The following is a 19772-nucleotide window of genomic DNA, read 5'->3' as shown; positions in this document are numbered from 1 at the left end:
GGGGACCCAAGAGATGCTCGAAGGGGGATTACGTCAAAGCGTCTGGGGCTCCATGAAGTTGCTGTGATCCAGGGGGCCTAAGAGATGATTGGGGGTGGTCACTTCAGAGCATCTGTGGCTCCACAAACCTTCTCCTGAGGGCCCAAAAGATGTATGGGGGTAGTCACTTTGGAGCATCCAAGAGAAATGCTGGTCATCAGCCTCTCCATGTAGGTTTGAAGGTTTACCAGACATTGATATGTTTACTCCTCTGCCTACCAACTCTAGAACATTTAAATCTAGCACGTGTCCTGTTTTCATCTGGTGGGTTCTTGTTGCACTAGAGACAGGACCGGTGGGCCAGTGGCGTAATAGGAAAATGAGAGAAAGCTCAATTGCACGCTGCAAAGTCTGAGTAAACTCTAATAACGGTCAAACATGGATAGCCAATTTACCAATTGTAATTGTCTGTTTTAACTATATGTTAAAGCATATCAAAGAAGTCTAAAACACGTACATTCTGTTCAGATTGCAGCAATGATGGGAGTTAAAAGCAGTAGAGTAGGCGGCAGATACCACACACTGTACAAGGACAAGATCCTTCTCACAGAGAGATCTTTTTTCTGACCTATGTTCTAGAGGGAAGGGTACTTTCTAGGAAGGACTTAGTGGGGCTCTCAGGCACCCATGAGTTGGTTGAGGTCTGGTGGCATCAATGGTTGTGGTTATTATGCTCTGCAAATGTGCCTTCTTAATCTAGGAGTTTCAGAAACCACTGAAGAGGGTCTGAATCGAGATGAGGGGTTAGGAAACTATTGACTGAAAAAGACTGTTATTAATCACCCTTTATCTGATCATTGGATCATTTCTGATGATCCTTCTGTTCCTGCAGATCAATAAGTAGGTAGCTCAGTTACTTAGGGCCTGATAGCGCTGCATGGTTGCGTCGACACAGGCATTCCTACTGCTGCAGAAGGACAAGTAACTGATGCTTCCAGCAGATCCCAAATTACCAATGCACATGGATTTACTGGCCATGTTTTTACAGACTGACCCACTTGACTTTATTAAATCAGCATGACTTGTGTTGTATCCTTGGGTGAACCGGGAGCAGGTTTGGCCTGCTAGTTTGGTGTCTAGTTTTCAGGTTGAGCTCTTTCTTGCTGTCTTGATCTATCCCACTAGGCAGCTTAGATTGCCGTCTGAAAGGAGCCCAAGCTGAGCAGCATTTCTGAGCAGCACAGCGGCCTCGACTCAGGAGACAGCCCAGCCTTACGGGTGGATGCAGCACTTCTAGATCTGGAGCTTGGAGACAATGGTGCAAACAAAAACCTGTGTAGGATCATGAACCTTGGGCACCTGACCTATCTCTGATCCCTTGTAGAAAGCCAGGGAAAGGGATTAGTGGGGAGGCCATGTTTGTAAAATAAGGACTTTTGTTTGGGATCATGCAGAAAACGTGTCCGCTTGCAGAAGGCTAAGAACACTGGGGTTATTAGAGTGTCTGTTGTTTTCGCTGGCTGTGCCCGCCTCCCCCTCTTCCATGTCCCACCGTGTGTGTAGAAATGAAGACAGTGTCCCTCTTTACTTGCTCCCAGAGCAGGTGCACAAAGACATAGCTAATCATGCATTAACTGGTCGCTCCTTGTAGGAACTTATGGAGTTTCACTGACCCCCTAGAGCGCAAGAGTACAGATTGGGTATTGTGTGTTGTTGCAGGTAGCTGAACGCTTACTACTTGTCAAAGGCAGCTCTGTACTCACATATCATGGGGCTTGATACTTGCTCGTGGCCTGCTTCATACGCACTCATGGCCTGCTTGATAATAACTCGTGGCCTGCTTTATAATGACTCGTGGCCTGCTTGATACTCATGCGTGGCCTGCTTGATACTCTCTCGTGGCCTGCTTGATACTCACTCGTGGCCTGCTGGATACTAACTTGTGGATTGCTAGATACTCACTTGTGGCTTGCTTGATAATTGTGGCCTGCTTGATACTCACTCGTAGCCTGCTTGATACTCACTTGTAGCCTGCTTGATACTCACTCGTGGCTTGCTTGATACTTGTGGCCTGCATGATACTCACTCGTAGCCTGCTTGATACTCACTCGAGGCCGTCTTAATACTTGTGACCTGCTTGATACTTGTGGCCTGCTTAATACTCCCTTGTTGGCTACCAATGGGCTGAGTGTGTCTCTGGCAGGTTATCATGACCTCCTCAATAAGAGCACCAGCAACTATGCCCTCAGTCCTCGCAGGCACCTGGGTTCACTGCATGCCCATCGTCTGATGACATGGCAGTCAGTGGAAGCTTCCTGTAGCACAGGCTCGGCACTCCCACCTGTCAGGCAGCTTGCTTCTCACTTTTCCTAGAGGCTATGTCTGATGGTAACCAGTACAGGTTACCTCTAGGCCTACAGAGGTGGGTGAGCGGGTCACAAGCCAGGCACCCGCTTTTTGCATGTGATTGGGTACTCACTCATTGTCGCAGGCACAGTGGCTGATGGTGTGCCAGCGCATGTTCCGGTAGCCGTAGTTGTTGGTGAAGGGATGGATGACATGTTGACAGTGGTCATGCTCCCGGCAGCAAGCATCAGTCTCCTTAAGTTCTCCTGGAGAAGAGTGAAGGAAGCAGGATGGGAAAAGTGAGAATTAGTGTCAAGGCAACTAAAAGATTGCTAAGCCCTGGCTTTGAGACAACCAAAGCCACAGTGAACTAGAAGCCAATATGATCTTGGCTCAAGTCAGCTAATACTTATGTATGAATATGTATATTATATATATTTATAATTATATTTATGTACATGTGTGTATATATATTATATATATATATATATACACCCACACAAACACCCCGCCTCATAGAATATATAAAGATCCGCTCCCATTGGATAGTTGATATTTTGTGTAGTGTAGCATTGTGTACAACGTGAGTGGTGTCACTTCACTGCGCACTAGTGATTACACACAGTGGTGCTCATAAGTACCAGAGGTGGTGCTTGCAACTTAACATAATACTGAAATTAAAAGGTTTATAAACCTCTATACAGACAGTTGGAAAGAGCACAAAACAAAGAATGGTGGGGATTGGGGACCTGCAGGGTTAGGAAAAGCTGGGGTGGTTGGTGAATAACAGTTGGAGAATGAATGGGCGTTGTCTTGGGGTTGGCTATGTGGGCAGACAAGGTGCCTGTGCATGCATGCCTGCGTGTTTGCAATCTTGTACTCGCTCTCAGAGGTTGAAGACCTGAGAGAAGATGTGTGGTTGAAGTACATCACTGATGAGAGAAGGCTGGCACTAGGTAAGATTTGACAGGGTAATGTATTCAAGAAGCATGGGGCAGCAAATGTACATGACTGACCTCAGAAGCAGGTGAGTTTGGTGTTTGACCAAAGTATCAGCGAAACAATATTGTGGGAAACAAATATCGTGGCCAGAATACTGTGGGGACTTAATACCGAAGATAAGAATATAGTTTTTTTAGATATGAAATACTGTTTTTTTTAAATATCGTTTATATGATAGTGTTTTTTCAATGTTGTTGTATAAAATACAGTTTTTTAATTTGTTTGAATTATAGTTGTTATTTTGCAAGTATAAGTTATTATTGTAAATAATATCTCTTTTACTTGTTTAGTAATGTTTGTAAATTTCTCTCTTTTTAAATTGAATTAGAAATTCTTTATTTAGCAGTAAGTTGTTAGGTTTGTAGTAGATAAGTGATGGAATTTTCCTAATATGTAATTTATTCGATCTTATGTAGTATCATATTTACTTGATTGTGTAAATTGAATTGATTAATTGTTATTTTAATTAACTGTTGATTTTAAGTAATTATTAAACGGGTGATTTGTTTACATATTCAATAAATTGTATTAAATAATGATATTTTTATTATTGAATTCACCAATAAACCTATATGGGTTCCAAAGTAACGTGCTACTCGCCGAAAAAGCGCTTCAACACCCCATCAAGGGTAGCAAGCGCTATATAAAGGTACCATATTTTCTGGAGTATAAGACGACTGGGCGTATAAGACGACCCCCTACTTTTCCTTTTAAAATATAGGGTTTGGGCTATATTCGCTTGCTTATTAAATGATACCGGCGTATAAGACGACCCACAACTTTTGAAAAGATTTTCAAGGGTTAAAAAGTCGTCTTATACGCCAGAAAATACGGTAAGCCTTTTTCCCTCTTCTATCCCTCCACTATCCTTCTCAATCCAAATAACTGACTAACATATCCACCGCTTAAATTGCTATCATATTTTCACTACATTAATTCACCACTAATCCTTCATGGCTTCCGGAGTAGCATGCTTCTCGCTGAAAAAGCGTTGTGACTCCTCGTCTGGGGTAGTAAGCACTACATAAATGCAATTATGATACAATACAATACAATGTATTCATTTTTATTGTGTTGATTAATATTAATGTAATGTTAATACGTTTTTGTTTTTTAATATGTATATTTTATTAATGTTATTTATTTGTGGGTTTCATTTTTAGGGTAGTAGCGCAGCAAGTGTTGTAGGTGAAAATAGTTTTAATATTTTTAAAACGTTGTTTTTCATTTGTAATGTAAAGCTTTTATTTTGAAAATATTATTGTATTGGTTTCTTACTTAATGATTACATTTACTATTTTAAATATATTTTTTCTACATTTAATTTTTTATTTTAAAAAAATGAATACATAGCAGTTGCGCTGTTGCGAATAGTAAATCTGATTTCTTCCATAGTCCAGCACTTCCCTATCTAGGAAGAGGTTCTGCATTCGTCCTGGCCTCAAATGTTTGCTTGGCTGCCTAAAACTCTTCTCACATCCGCTCTAGGTATCTGTTCTGGTAATCTAAGTGACGATTTATGTATTTTTTTTAAATAAACTAAAGAGTTCTTGACAGACATTGACAGTTACTTATTGTGGTAGGCTATGTGCCTGTTATAGCTGCTGCTCAGCCTTTGTGTCTGTGGAGTGGAATGTTGATAGGAGAGCTGGTTAGGGAATGTTGGATGAGAGAGAGTGTCAGTTGGAGGAAGGGCTGAGCAGCGGGGAGGCTGCTCCTGGTGGGGCTCTACATAAGATCTTAACTTGGAATAAATCTACATAAAGAAACTACAAGGAATGGACCTACATTATTTACAACACATTTTGGCGACGATTTATGAAAGTACCTGCCTCTGCTACCTTAATGGATTATTTCTGAGAAGCCTTAAACTACTACAAGGTAATGAACCTCTTTAATCTACAAGCTACGGATTTAAAAGCATATTGGCACCCCTGAGCCCCACCAGTGAACACTCCATTGGTCACCCACAACCCAAGAGTGCCAGTTCCCGGGACTCTGCATAAGATCTTTACTTGGAATAAATCTTCATAAAGAAACTACATGGAATGGACCTACATTATTTACAACAGTGCCACTTTCGTTCAAGTTTCACACAATAATTGTGTGTGTCAATCTTCACACAGCAAATCTCGGTTACTTTATTCGGTACCAATCTTCACACCATTGAGGTCTGTGCCGTTTTAAACCCGAACAATCTTCACGTCATCACTCATCTCTGTGTCACTTTATTCAGTACCAACCCTCGCCCCACTAATGTTTGTGTCACCTCAGTTGGTATCAACATTCACACCACCTACACTGGGTAATGGGCAGTGCTTTAAATGGGCCGGTACTCACCGGATTTGGGTACCGGCACTTCTTAGCTTTAACGCTCGGAGTACCAGCACTTCTCTACTGCCGTGGAGAGTACCGGTACTCATGAAAAGTGAGGCTCATTGCCTGTGCTGGTGAGCAGGAGTGGAACGTGTCAGTGGCAGCCAAGGCGCCGCTTCTGCAGCCCCCGATCTGAGCCCCAGCTGAGCTATTCAGCAGGGCTCATTTGAATAATGTCCGGCTACTCACCATCAAGCTGTGCTTGATAGAGCAGAGTCCATTCAGACCCTGTGCTGTCAATCACATTTACACTATCCTGTGCGTTCGTGCAAGCACAGTAATCATGTCAGTGCCCTGGCAGTGGCCTTCAGGCCACGGCCAGTCCGGCCCTGGTGACAATAAAAAGGCCATTGTAGGTGAACAGTATAGCGTGGCTTTAATCATACCCTTGTATTTTGTGTGTCTGCTTGTGTTTGTGTGTAGGCCTGTTTTTGCAAGACAAAAGTGAGAGAAAGAGAGAGAATATCCAGACACTCTCAGGAGGTATTTTAAAGAAAATGGGTGGCACTTTGTTTGTACATGTCTGCTCGGCAACATAGATTCATTAATAACGTAAAAGGGAGGGTGGGTGGGTGAGTGAGAGTGGATGAGTGAGTGGATGGATGAGTGAGCAAGGGTGGATGTATAGATGGATGGATTAATAGATGGATGGATGAGTGAAAGCATGCATGGGTGAAAGAGGGTGGATGATTGGATAAAAGGGCGGATGATGGGTGGATAAGTGAAAGACTGGATGGATGAATGAAAGGTGGGGAGAATGGATGAAAGGGTGGATGATGGATGAGTGAAAGGAGGGATTGAGTGAAAGGGTGGGTGGAATAAAGCAGTAGAAGGATTGCTGGATGGAGGAGCGAAAGGATTGGTGGATGAGGGATTGTGGATAAAAAGATGGATGAGTGAAAGGATGAATGGATAGGTTTGGATATGGATAGGTTTGGATATGAAAGGTGGATAGACGGAATGGTGAAAAACTGAATGATTGATGAAAGACTGAATAGACGATAGAATGTAAAGGTTAAATGGTGGACATCAGCAGGTAAATGGTAGGATGAAAGGAGAAATGGATAGATCGATGAAAGAGGTGAGAGATATCTTCTGGGGAGGGGCATAATGAGTTGCTTCATTTCTTGGTGCCATAAGAGCTTTGGTTCGACGTGGGAGTATTTTCAGTTTCTTCCTACTTGCGTGCTCAAAAATATATAGTATTGTGCCAAACAGCAATTAACAGTATGACATTAAGAAGGTGCAACTATTGCAAAAAAAGGGAAATGTTAACATATCGCATTTCTCTTTCATTTTGTGTAATGTGTTAACCTGCTTTGTTGATATGAACACATTTCTCGTGTATTTTGGTATGTGTTGCAACTAATATAGAAGTTAAGTATCATCAGGTTTTGCCATTAGCCCCGCCCCCTCGCTACACCTCTAGCTCATTTTAATGAGTACCTGCACTTATGTGTACCCATTTAAAGCACTGGTAATGGGTAATCCTCTAATGGGGGGTTAGTGAGAGTGCATGTAGCTACTACTGCTCTCCGAGTATCCAGATTACTGTGTCAATACAGAGAACAGATTAACTCCCTGGTAGCGGCTCCCTAGCACTGAAGAGAGGCCATGTGAATGGCCGATTGCGTGCTGTAGAAATGCATCAAACATGACGTAACATCCAAGAATCTAGGGGAAAGCCTCACATGCTCACAGTCTCTGGAATATGAACGCAAGGGGCTTTAAGTGGGCAGGTGCTATCCGGTGCTGAGTACATGCACTTCATTAATTTGAAATGGAGAGTAAATGCACGTTTTGGTAGTGGTCCAATACCTTTAATGGAAGAGTACCAGTGCTTCTCAGTAGCAAACAGGTCCTTTGTGACAGTGAGTATCTGCATCCTACTTTGCATTCTAAACACTGAAACCAGGGCACAAGTCCTAAAAAAGAAGTGGGGGGATGCTGTCACCGTAAGTGACGACAGGAAGTGACGTCATGAAAGGTGGCTTGCACCATCGGGCTCATTGCCTCCCCTCGCTCACCCCTTAGATGCGATTGCATCTGAGAAGTCAGCGCGTGAGCAGCGTGCTGTGAGCTCCGAGCTCCTCGTCCCAGAGAGGCCAAAGAGTGAAGTCCAGCTGTTTGGCAGGGGAGACGGCGTCCACCCGGTAAAATAAGTGGGGGGACGCCGTCCACCCGCGTGGTACCCCGACTCGAGCCCTGACTGAAACACTGCATTCCACTCACACTCTGGGAGGCAGACAGCTTGGGAACATTACGTATACAGCGCGGACTTGCTCACAGTCCCACCAGGAATGTTCCTTCACAGGGCACAAAAACACACGGAGGAGACGCACATCGCCACACACACCGATGGACGGGTATAGTCAAAGAGCGACCAGGGGCTTGCGCTTATTCCCACGTGAAATGGGGTCGTACACCTGAGACCAGCACTTGTGTCAAGAGCTTTTGGGAACTTATAAACTGAACTCTTGATAGGAGCCATTGAAATGTCATGCACAGCATAGCCCTCCCTCTCCACACATCCGCCGCCCCCTGCGTGCGTACTTACACACACAGCCACCGCGGAATGCACAGGTGGGCTTTTCCAGCCAGAGGTGCACTTTAGCACCCCTCCATTCAACTCCCCCTCCATCCTCCGGGACACAACAATGAAGGGGAGTGAGGGTGAGAGACTGAAAAGGGTGAGGGAGATCAGAGAAGACGCACTGCATGAGGAGGAGGATGAGAGACATCTGGCTGAGTGCAGAGGGAGTGACCAGTGCCTTAAATGGGAACAAATACGTGCAGGTACTCTTAAAATGAGCTATGAGTGTAGCAAGTGGGCGGGGCTAGGGGCGGGGCTAATGACAAGACATATATAAGACACTTCTACTATGTGGCTGAACACTTATACATTCTAGAGTGCGCACTCACAGAAACAAGCAGCAATGCTCACACAAAACATTCCAAGAATTTCCTTTAAAATACCTCCCGAGTGTCTGGATTCTCTCCCTCTTGCACTCGCTTTTCTCTCACACACACAAACATGTGCACACAAGCAGGCAAACAACCCAGACACAAGCAGACAGACACTCACACAAAAGACTCAGGTGGGATAAAGGCCATTTTACACCCCTTATCTCCCGTGGCTTTCTTAATTGCTGCTATTGCTGCTGTCAGCGCGATGCCTGGATTCGAGTGTGTGCACAAATGCATACCATGGTGTGAATGTGATTGACAGCCCAGGGCCTGAATGGACTCTGCTCTGTCAAACACAGAGTGGTGGTGAACACTGGACATTATGCAGATGAGTCTTGCTGAATTGTTTAAAGGTGGCTCAGCTTGGGCTAGAGGCGCTTTGGCTGTCAGACAGCCTCGTTCGTGCGCGTGAGCCATAGCAACAATGAACCTACCTTTGATGAGTATCGGTACTCTCCTTGGCAGCATAGAAGTGCTGGTACTCAGAGCGGTAAAAATGAGACGTGCTGGTACTCAGAACCGGTGAGTACCGGCCCATTTAAAGCACTGGGAGTGACACTGAGTACATTGGACGTGACCCTGTACTCTTCAGTACAGAGGGAGGGTATACAACCTTTACCACGCAACTTTTACCACGACCTACCTTTACCACGCAACTTTTACAACGCAGGAACCTTGACCACGCATACCATTACAACGCTGGTATTTACAACGCAGGTACTTTTACAACGCATACCATTACAACGTAAGTATTGGTAAGTATATAATTTTATTTAAAATATTTTAGGTTTGGGTTTTGGGTAAATGGGTATTTTTAGGGTTCAGGTCAGTTTTCAGTTTTTGGGTAAAGGGGTATTTTTAGGGTTCAGGGTCAGTTTTCAGTTTTTGGGTACAGGGGTATTTTTAGGGTTCAGGGTCAGTTTTCAGTTTTTGGGGTACAGGGGTATTTTTAGGGTTCAGGGTCAGTTTTCAGTTTTTGGGGTACAGGGGTATTTTTAGGGTTCAGGGTCAGTTTTCAGTTTTTGGGGTGCAGGGGTATTATTAGGGTTCAGGGTCAGTTTTCAGTTTTTGGGGTACAGGGGTATTTTTAGGGTTCAGGGCTGGGTTTGGGTTTTGGGGTTTAGGGGTATTTTTAGGTTTTAGGGCTGGGTTTGGGTTTTGGGGTACAGGGGTATTTTTAACATATATATTTAAAAAAAAATAATTAAATATTAATATAAATAATTAAAATATTAAATATTAAAATAATAATGTATTAATTAAAAAAAAATATTATTAATAATTATTTTACCATATTATTTACTTACCTATACTTACGTTGTAATGGTATGCGTTGTAATAGTACCTGCGTTGTAAATACCAGCGTTGTAATGGTATGCGTGGTAAAGGGTCCTGCGTTGTAAAAAATGCGTGGTAATGGTCTGCGTGGTAAAAGTCCGCGTTGTAACGTCATATATCCCAGAGGGAGTGACACTAGACCCGTGAGTACAGAGGTGATACTGGACTCTTCAGTACAGAGGGAGTGACCCTAGACCTGTGTGTACAGAGGATGTGATACTGTACTCTTCAGTACAGAGGGAGTAACACTAGACTGACTACAGAGGTTGTGACACTAGACTCTGAAAAGCGCAAGACTAAGCGAGCGCGCCCTTAGGGCCTGGCCCCCTGGACCCCCCACACCCCCAGAGTTCGGCCGTGTAGCCCAATTGGCTACCGGCCAGCACAATTGCTTCCGGGTCAGCGTTACGTGTTTCCGGCAAGTGCGGGCAATGGAGGGTGGAGCCATGGGAGGGCTATTTAGGCCCTGGGTTCACCGTTGCACATTCTGTTTTCCTGCACTTGGCCCCAGGATCGTTTTGGGGTACAAGAGGAACATCAGTCCCCGGATTTGGTTATCCTGCATTTGGGCGGCAACGACATGGTGGACTTGGGGCGCATGGCAGTCAGGAAAGCCTTATTGATCGAGTTCGCCTGGATTGGGAGAGCGTTTCCTCATTCACGGATTGCATGGTCTTGTATGATACCTCGCCGGACATGGGGCACAGGAGTCAGATCCCGAGCCTTAAACGTGTCAGTGAGGCGCCTCAACGGGGAATTGGCCAAGTTGTGCTCAGTCCTGTGCCGCTTGTGTCATATTCCACATAGACTAATCACAGGGGACATGATGTTTCACCAAGACGGTGTGCATTTGTCGGACATTAGCACAGACGTATGGATCAAGGGGATCTGGTAATTTGTTCAGAACTTGTTTGCAGGTGGGGAGGGTGAAGGACCTCTGGCCCCTGGTCACCCGAGTGCCAGAAAAGAGGCCACAGAACATTGATTTTCAGGGTTAACGGGGGGCCTTCTTACCTACTCCCGAGGCCAACACTGAGGGGAGAGACGGTAAGCTCGCCGCAGGGAGAAAGGGGACAGCGGCTGGGGAGGCAAGGGCGCCAGGTCATACGAGCCTCCTTGGCAGCCTGGTGGTAGAGGGGTAGGCCCCAGAAATGGCGGACAAGTACCGAGGGCTCACCACTCAAGGACGCAGGTGGATTGCACCTTGCGTGGTTCTCATTTAGGAGATGCGAGCCAGAGGGCTCCTTGGTGCTGGAGCAAGTAAATAGTGTATAACCGATGATTATGATCAGTGCTAAAAATTGTAGATATTAAAAATGTAAATATTGAGTATATAAATGTGAACTTCTATAAATGCCTTTTGTCATGTTTATGAATGTTGATTCTTATTAAACATGGCCGTGTTTACCCACACTCTTGGATTGGCAAATGTTGATTGCGGGATTGCAAGTGGTTGGGGCGGGGGACATCCTGGGGGTCCGGGCTCTATTGAGTAGTGACACTTGAGTCTTGAGTACAGAGGGAATGACACTGGAATCTAGGTACAGAGGGAGTGACACTGGACTCTGAGTACAGAGGGAGTGACACTGGACTCTGAGTACAGAGGGAGTGACACTGCAGTCTTGAGGACAGAGGGGGTGATACTAGACTCTTGTGTACAGAGGGAGTGACACTGGTCTCTTGCATACAGAGATAGTAACACTCAACTCTGAGTACAGAGGATGTGACACTGAACTTTGAGTAGAGAGGAAGAGACATTAAACTCTGATGAAAGAGGGACTGACATTGGACTCTGAGCACAGAGGAAGTGAATCTGGACCCTGAGTACAGAGGGGGTGGCACTAGTCATGTGGGTACAGAGGGAGTGACAGTTGAGTCTTTAGTACAAAGGTAGTCACACTAGACTCTAAGTATTGAGGATGCAATACATGAGTCTTGAGTACAGAGAGAGTGACACTGGACTCTTGAGTACAGGGCGTGTGACACTGGACTCTGAGTACTGAGGGTGTGACACTGGACTCTTGAGTACAGGGCGTGTGACACTGCACTCTGAGTACAGCGGGAGTGACACTGGACTCCTCTTGAGTACAGAGGATGTGACACTGGACTCTTCATTCCGGTGGAAGACAGTGGGAGTGACACTAGCCCAGCGAGTATGGAGGGAGTTACACTAGTCCAGTGAGTACAGAGGGAGTGACAGTGGCACCTTGAATACAGAGGGAATGACACTGGACTTTGAGTTCTGAGGATGTGACACTGGACTCTTGAGTACAGAGGGAGTGACAATGGACTCTTGAGTACAGAGGGAGTGACACTGGATCCTTGAGTACAGAAGGAGTGACACTGGACTGTGAGTACAGAAGGAGTCATAGTAAACTCTTGTGTAAAGCGAGAGTGACAGTAGACTCAGTAAAGAGGGAGTGACACTGGCCACTAAGTATGGAGTGAGTGACACTGGACTCCGAGTGCTGACAATATGACACTGTACCCTGAGTACTGACTAAGTGACACTGGCGTCTTGAGTACAGAGGTAGTGACACTCAACTGTGAGTACAGAGGGAGTGACACTGGTCTCTTGCATACAGAGATAGTAACACTCAACTCTGAGTACAGAGGATGTGACACTGAACTTTGAGTAGAGAGGAAGAGACATTAAACTCTGATGAAAGAGGGACTGACATTGGACTCTGAGCACAGAGGAAGTGAATCTGGACCCTGAGTACAGAGGGGGTGGCACTAGTCATGTGGGTACAGAGGGAGTGACAGTTGAGTCTTTAGTACAAAGGTAGTCACACTAGACTCTAAGTATTGAGGATGCAATACATGAGTCTTGAGTACAGAGAGAGTGACACTGGACTCTTGAGTACAGGGCGTGTGACACTGGACTCTGAGTACTGAGGGTGTGACACTGGACTCTTGAGTACAGGGCGTGTGACACTGCACTCTGAGTACAGCGGGAGTGACACTGGACTCCTCTTGAGTACAGAGGATGTGACACTGGACTCTTCATTCCGGTGGAAGACAGTGGGAGTGACACTAGCCCAGCGAGTATGGAGGGAGTTACACTAGTCCAGTGAGTACAGAGGGAGTGACAGTGGCACCTTGAATACAGAGGGAATGACACTGGACTTTGAGTTCTGAGGATGTGACACTGGACTCTTGAGTACAGAGGGAGTGACAATGGACTCTTGAGTACAGAGGGAGTGACACTGGATCCTTGAGTACAGAAGGAGTGACACTGGACTGTGAGTACAGAAGGAGTCATAGTAAACTCTTGTGTAAAGCGAGAGTGACAGTAGACTCAGTAAAGAGGGAGTGACACTGGCCACTAAGTATGGAGTGAGTGACACTGGACTCCGAGTGCTGACAATATGACACTGTACCCTGAGTACTGACTAAGTGACACTGGCGTCTTGAGTACAGAGGTAGTGACACTCAACTGTGAGTACAGAGGGAGTGACACTGGTCTCTTGCATACAGAGATAGTAACACTCAACTCTGAGTACAGAGGATGTGACACTGAACTTTGAGTAGAGAGGAAGAGACATTAAACTCTGATGAAAGAGGGACTGACATTGGACTCTGAGCACAGAGGAAGTGAATCTGGACCCTGAGTACAGAGGGGGTGGCACTAGTCATGTGGGTACAGAGGGAGTGACAGTTGAGTCTTTAGTACAAAGGTAGTCACACTAGACTCTAAGTATTGAGGATGCGATACATGAGTCTTGAGTACAGAGAGAGTGACACTGGACTCTTGAGTACAGGGCGTGTGACACTGGACTCTGAGTACTGAGGGTGTGACACTGGACTCTTGAGTACAGGGCGTGTGACACTGCACTCTGAGTACAGCGGGAGTGACACTGGACTCCTCTTGAGTACAGAGGATGTGACACTGGACTCTTCATTCCGGTGGAAGACAGTGGGAGTGACACTAGCCCAGCGAGTATGGAGGGAGTTACACTAGTCCAGTGAGTACAGAGGGAGTGACAGTGGCACCTTGAATACAGAGGGAATGACACTGGACTTTGAGTTCTGAGGATGTGACACTGGACTCTTGAGTACAGAGGGAGTGACAATGGACTCTTGAGTACAGAGGGAGTGACACTGGATCCTTGAATACAGAAGGAGTGACACTGGACTGTGAGTACAGAAGGAGTCATAGTAAACTCTTGTGTAAAGCGAGAGTGACAGTAGACTTAGTAAAGAGGGAGTGACACTGGCCACTAAGTATGGAGTGAGTGACACTGGACTCCGAGTGCTGACAATATGACACTGTACCCTGAGTACTGACTAAGTGACACTGGCGTCTTGAGTACAGAGGTAGTGACACTCAACTGTGAGTACAGAGGGAGTGACACTGGACTCTTATGTATAGAAGATGTGATCCTGGACTCTCAGTACAGAGGGAGTGACACTGTACACTGAGTACGGAGGGAGTGACACTGGACTCTGAGTGCTGAGAATATGACACTGTACCCTGAGTAATGAGTATGTGACACTGGAGTCGAGTACAGAGGGAGTGACACTGGACTCTTGTGTGCAGAGGATGTGATTCTGGACTCTGAGTTCTGAGAGAGTGACACTGGACTCCGAGTAAAGAGGATGTGACACTGGACTCTTGCATACAGAGGGAGTGACACTGCAGTCTTGAGGCCAGAGGGGATGATACTAGACTCTTGAGTACAGAGGGAGTCACACTGGTCTTTTGCATACAGAGGTAGTAACACTGGACTCTAAGTAAAGGATGTGACATTGAACTTTGAGTAGAGAGGAAGAGACACTAAACTTTGAGTACAATGGGAGTGACACTGGACTCTGAGCACAGAGGATTTGACACTGAACTTTGAGTAGAGAGCAAGAGACACTAACTCTGATGACAAAGGGAGTGACACTTGACTCTGGGTACAGATGGGGTGGCGTTAAACTCTTAGTACAGTGGGAGTGACACTAGTCCTGTGAGTACAGAGGGAGTGACACTGGACTCTTGAGTACAGAGGAAGTGACACTGGACTCTTGAGTACGGGGGAGTGACACTGGACTCTGAGTACTGAGAATATGGCACTGTACCCTGAGTAATGAATATGTGACACTGGAGTCGAGTACAGAAGGAGTGACACTCAGCTCTGAGTCCAGAGGGAGTGACACCGGACTCTTGTGTGCAGAGGATGTGATTCTGGTCTCTGAGTACTGAGAGAGTGACACTGGATTCTGAGTACAGAGGATGTAACACTGGACTCTTGCATACAGAGGGACTGACACAGCAGTCTTGAGAAGTATAGAGGGGGTGATACTAGACTCTTGAGTACTGAGGGAGTGATACTAGTCCTGTGAGTACAGAGGGAGTGACAGTGGAATCTTGAGTACAGAGGAAGCCACACTAGACTCTGAGTAATGAGGGTGCGATACTTGAGTACAGAGGGAGTGACACTGAACTCCAACTACAGAGGGAGTGACACTGGACTCTTGAGTACAGAGGAAGTGACACTGGACTCTTGAGTACGGGGGAGTGACACTGGACTCTTGAGTACAGAGGGAGTGACACTGGGCTCTGAGTCCTGCGAAAGACAGAGGGAGTGAAACTCGTCCTGTAACAACAGAGGGAGTGACAGTGGCATCTTAAATGCGTAGGGAATGCTACTGGACTTTTGCATGCAGAGGCAGTGACAATGGACTCGAGTACAGAAAATGTGACACTGGACTCTGAGTACTGAGGGTGTGACACTGGACTCTTCAGTACAGAGGGAGTGACACTGCAGCCTTGAGTACAGAGGGGGTGACATTGGTCTCTTGCATACAGAGGTAGTAACACTGGACTCTGAGTACAGACAATTTGTGACACTGAACTCTTGAGTACAGAGGAAATGACACTTGCCTCTAGGTACAGAGGGTGTGACACTGAACTCTGAGTACAGAGCATGTGAGACACTGAACTCTTGAGTACAGACGGTGTAACACTGAACTTTTGAGTACAGAGGAAATGACACTTGCCTCTGAGTACAGAGGGTGTGACACTGGACTCTGAGTACAGAATATGTGTGACACTGAACTCTTGAGTACAGACGGTGTAACAGTGAACTTTCGAGTACAGTGGAATGATACTGAATCCTTGACTGCAGAGGGAGTCATATTGAACTCTTGTGTAAAGTGAGAATGAAAGTCGACTCACAGTACAGGTGGGGTGACACTGGACTCTAAATACAGTGGGAGTGACACTGGACTCTGAGGATTGACAATATGACACTGGACCCTGAGTACTGGGGTTGTGACACTAGAGCCTTGAGTACAGAGAGAGTGACACTGAACTCTAAGTACTGAGGATGTGACACTCTACTCTTGAGTAGAGAGGGAGTGACTCTAGTCTCGTGAGTAATGAGGGAGTGACACTAGTCCCATGAACACAACAAGAGTGGCACTGGACTCTTGCGTACAGAGGATGTGACACTGGACTCTGAGTACAGAGTGAGTGACAGTGGCATCTTGAGTACAGAGGGAATGGTACTGGACTTTGAGTACTGAGGATGTGACACTGGACTCTTGACTATAGAGGGAGTGACACTAGACTCTTGACTACAGAGGGAGTGACACTGGACTCTTGACTGCAGCGGGATTGGCACTGGACTCTTGCATACAGAGTATTTGTGTCTGGACTCTGAGTACTGAGAGAGTGACACTGTACTCTGAGTACTGAGGATGGGGCACTCGACTCTTAGGTACAGAGGTAGTGACCATCCATTCTGAGTAAAAGGGAGTGACACTGGACTCTGGTGTACAGAGGGAGTGACGCTAAACTCTACGTAGTACGGAGGGAGTGACACTGGACTCGCGAGTACAGAGGGAGTGGCACTGGACTCTGAGTACAGAGGGAGTGACACTCGACTTTGAGTACTGAGGATGTGACACTGGACTCTTGACTACACAGGGAGTGAAACCTGAGTCTTGACTACAGAGGGAGTGACACTAGACTCTTGACTACAGAGGGAGTGACACTGGACTCTTGACTACAGAGGGAGTGACACTGGACTCTTGACTACAGAGGGATTGGCACTGGACTCTTGCATACAGAGGATTTGTGTCTGGACTCTGAGTACTGAGAGAGTGACGCTGTACTCTGAGTACTGAGGATGGGACACTCGACTCTTAGGTACAGAGGGAGTGACCATTCACTCTGAGTAAAAAGGGAGTGAGACTGGACTCTTGACTACAGAGGGATTGGCACCGGACTCTTGCATACAGAGGATTTGTGTCTGGACTCTGAGTACTGAGAGTGACACTGTGCTCTGAGTACTGAGGATGGGACACTCGACTCTTAGGTACAGAGGGAGTGACCATTCACTCTGAGTAAAAAGGGAGTGACACTGGACTCTTGACTACAGAGGGATTGGCACTGGACTCTTGCATACAGAGGATTTGTGTCTGGACTCTGAGTACTGAGAGAGTGACACTGTACTCTGAGTACTGAGGATGGCACACTCGACTCTTAGGTACAGAGGGGGTGACCATCCACTCTGAGTAAAAAGGGAGTGACACTGAACTCGTGAGTACAGAGGGAGTGACACTGAAATCTTGACTACATAGGGAGTGACACCTGAGTCTTGACTACAGAGGCAGTGGCACTGGACTCTTGAGTACAGAGGGAGTGACACTCGACTCTTTGAGTACAGAGGGAGTGACACTGGACTTTGAGTTCTGATGGGGGAGACACTGAACTCAGAGACGAGAGTGAGAGATGCTGGGGTCAGAGGAGCGGGTTGGAAGAGAGGGAGGCCGTGGGTCTGAGGCTGGATACAGACACTGGATTGTCAGAGAGAAGAGAGTGAGAGATGCTAACCCGGAGCAGAGAACGAGTGACGCTGGCTTGTGCGAAGTGAGTAAGACAGTGGATTTAGGGAAGGAAGGGAGAGACGCCGACCTGTGAGAGGAGGGTGAGTGATACTGGTGTATGAGACGGGATCTTGGATTCTGGGAATGCGCCCTCGGGGTGAGAGACTGAACCCCGAGTGTGGCACCGGTTTCTGAGAGGCAGAATCAGAGACGCTGAAATCCAAGAAGAGAGGGAGATGCCTGGGTTGTGGAAAGAGGGAAAGGCACTGGACTTTCAGAGGAGTGACCTTGGACAATGAGGCCAGAGGAGGAGAGTGGACTGCTCGAGGGGAGAGCGAGGTACAGGGGTTTATCAAAGGAGGAGAAGACATTGGACTGTGATTGGGAGGAGGGAGAGACTGCAATCTGAGAAGAAGAGGGCGAGACACTGTTTTATGAGGACTGGGCCCTGTTTCTGGAACGATAAGGGGAGGCTGTGTTTTGGAAGGAGGGAGGGGGAACATTGGGTTCTGAGAGAAGAGCAGTCTCTGGCGAAGAAGGGGGCACTCGATTCTGAGACAGCGCAGGGGGAGAGAAAGAGATGAGGAGTTTAAGAACACGCGGACAGTGCAGAGAGACCGCGAGATTGAGAGCGACAGAGACTCCATTTTAAGCGGAGGCGAGGGCGCGACACATCATTCTCGGGCGAGACACTGGATTCCTTGAGCGTGACAGACATTTGTTTCTGGAAGAGAGAAAGAGACGGACTCTGGCAGGAAAAAGTAGACAATTGATGCGGAGAGGCGAACTTCTTCTCAGAAACAAATACTGTTTTTACGACATTTTATATTTAATTTTTATTATTAAAGTTATTATAGGCAATAATAATAATAAATAGAAGAATGCGATGAAGAAAAGTCGCAAACTGTGATCAAATTAAAGAGTAACAGGAAAACCACGCCGCATAGCAATGGAGGGTTAAAGGGTTTTCACTCAGTCATTCATATTCCAGTCAGTTGTGAGCGACAGAAGTTTCGTTCTCACCAAACAGCTGTAAAGTACAAGCAGCGCAGACTCTTTTTCTGCCAAAAGAGATCCTGGCTCTTAGAGAGAGTGACTGGGGAGGGTTGGGGACGGGTGAATGGTTGGCATCCTGGGCAGTGGGCGCTTTACCCTACTTCTAAGCACTGTACGGCGGTCAGATACGGATTCTTACCGAGTTGCTCGTCATCCTCGGCGCTGTTCCCTGCCCCGCACCAGAGGGTCCCGGGGTAGGTGAAGCCCCTCCTGGACCGCTGCAGCCCTCCCTCGACGTGAGGCTGGTCTCGTGGGGTGCCCGCACCCCTGTCCTTGAGGAAGATCTGGCATGCCAGCCTGGCTCCGGCAAACCCCTCAAAGCCTGGATCCTGAGTGCCCGCGGCACCCTGCCACCCTTGGTCCTCGGTGACTCCTGCACCCACCGTCCCTGGGTACTGGGTGACCGCTGCCGCTTTCACCCGACTGCCAGCTCTGCACGTGAGCATGAAGGCACTGACGGTCTCTGGTGCCCCCTTCAGCTCGCAGGACACCAGCTGCCCCTTGGCATCAAGGGTGGATGAAACCAGCTGCCGCCCGTCCGACACCTGCTGCAGGGTGTATGGGAGAGGAGGCAGCGGGGTGGTCTGTCCGCACACCGAGCCCCCGCGCTCCCGAGCGTCGCTCGTCGCCAGCAGCCCCCCGGCCGACAAGGCCCAGAGGAGCACCAGGCGCTTCATGACCAGGCGCTGCATGTCCAGGCGCTGCATGTCCAGGCGCTGCGTGCCGCCGCCGTTCAGCACCAGCTCAGCAGACAGCGCCGGCCGGCAGGGCCCCCCTTTATAGAGAGCTCTGCAGGGTGGCCTGATGCGGGGGAGGGGCCAGTGCCCCTGATTCCAGCCCCCTCCCCTGTCCCCATCTCACCCCGCAGTAATCTTCGCACCAAGGCC

The 19772-nt window shown here is 47.2% G+C and overlaps 1 protein-coding gene across 1 annotated transcript in view; it reads right to left on the bottom strand.

Annotated features, from left to right (window-relative positions):
• The window catches only part of LOC144824553 (uncharacterized), a 47010-nt gene extending 27448 nt beyond the window's left edge, over positions 1 to 19562 (bottom strand). Inside the window, exons 1-2 of the mRNA XM_078683610.1 lie at positions 19025 to 19562; positions 2459 to 2591 (exon numbers count right to left, since the gene is read on the bottom strand). Coding sequence (XP_078539736.1) covers positions 2459 to 2591; positions 19025 to 19562 — 671 coding nt within the window. The remainder of the gene's footprint in view (positions 1 to 2458; positions 2592 to 19024) is intronic.
• Positions 19563 to 19772: the final 210 nt, after the last annotated feature.

Source organism: Lissotriton helveticus, chromosome 3_1, assembly GCF_964261635.1.
Source record: "Lissotriton helveticus chromosome 3_1, aLisHel1.1, whole genome shotgun sequence".
Lineage (NCBI taxonomy): Eukaryota > Metazoa > Chordata > Amphibia > Caudata > Salamandridae > Lissotriton > Lissotriton helveticus.
Note: the sequence above shows the minus strand (reverse complement) of the source record. Positions and strands in the feature narration are given on the sequence as shown.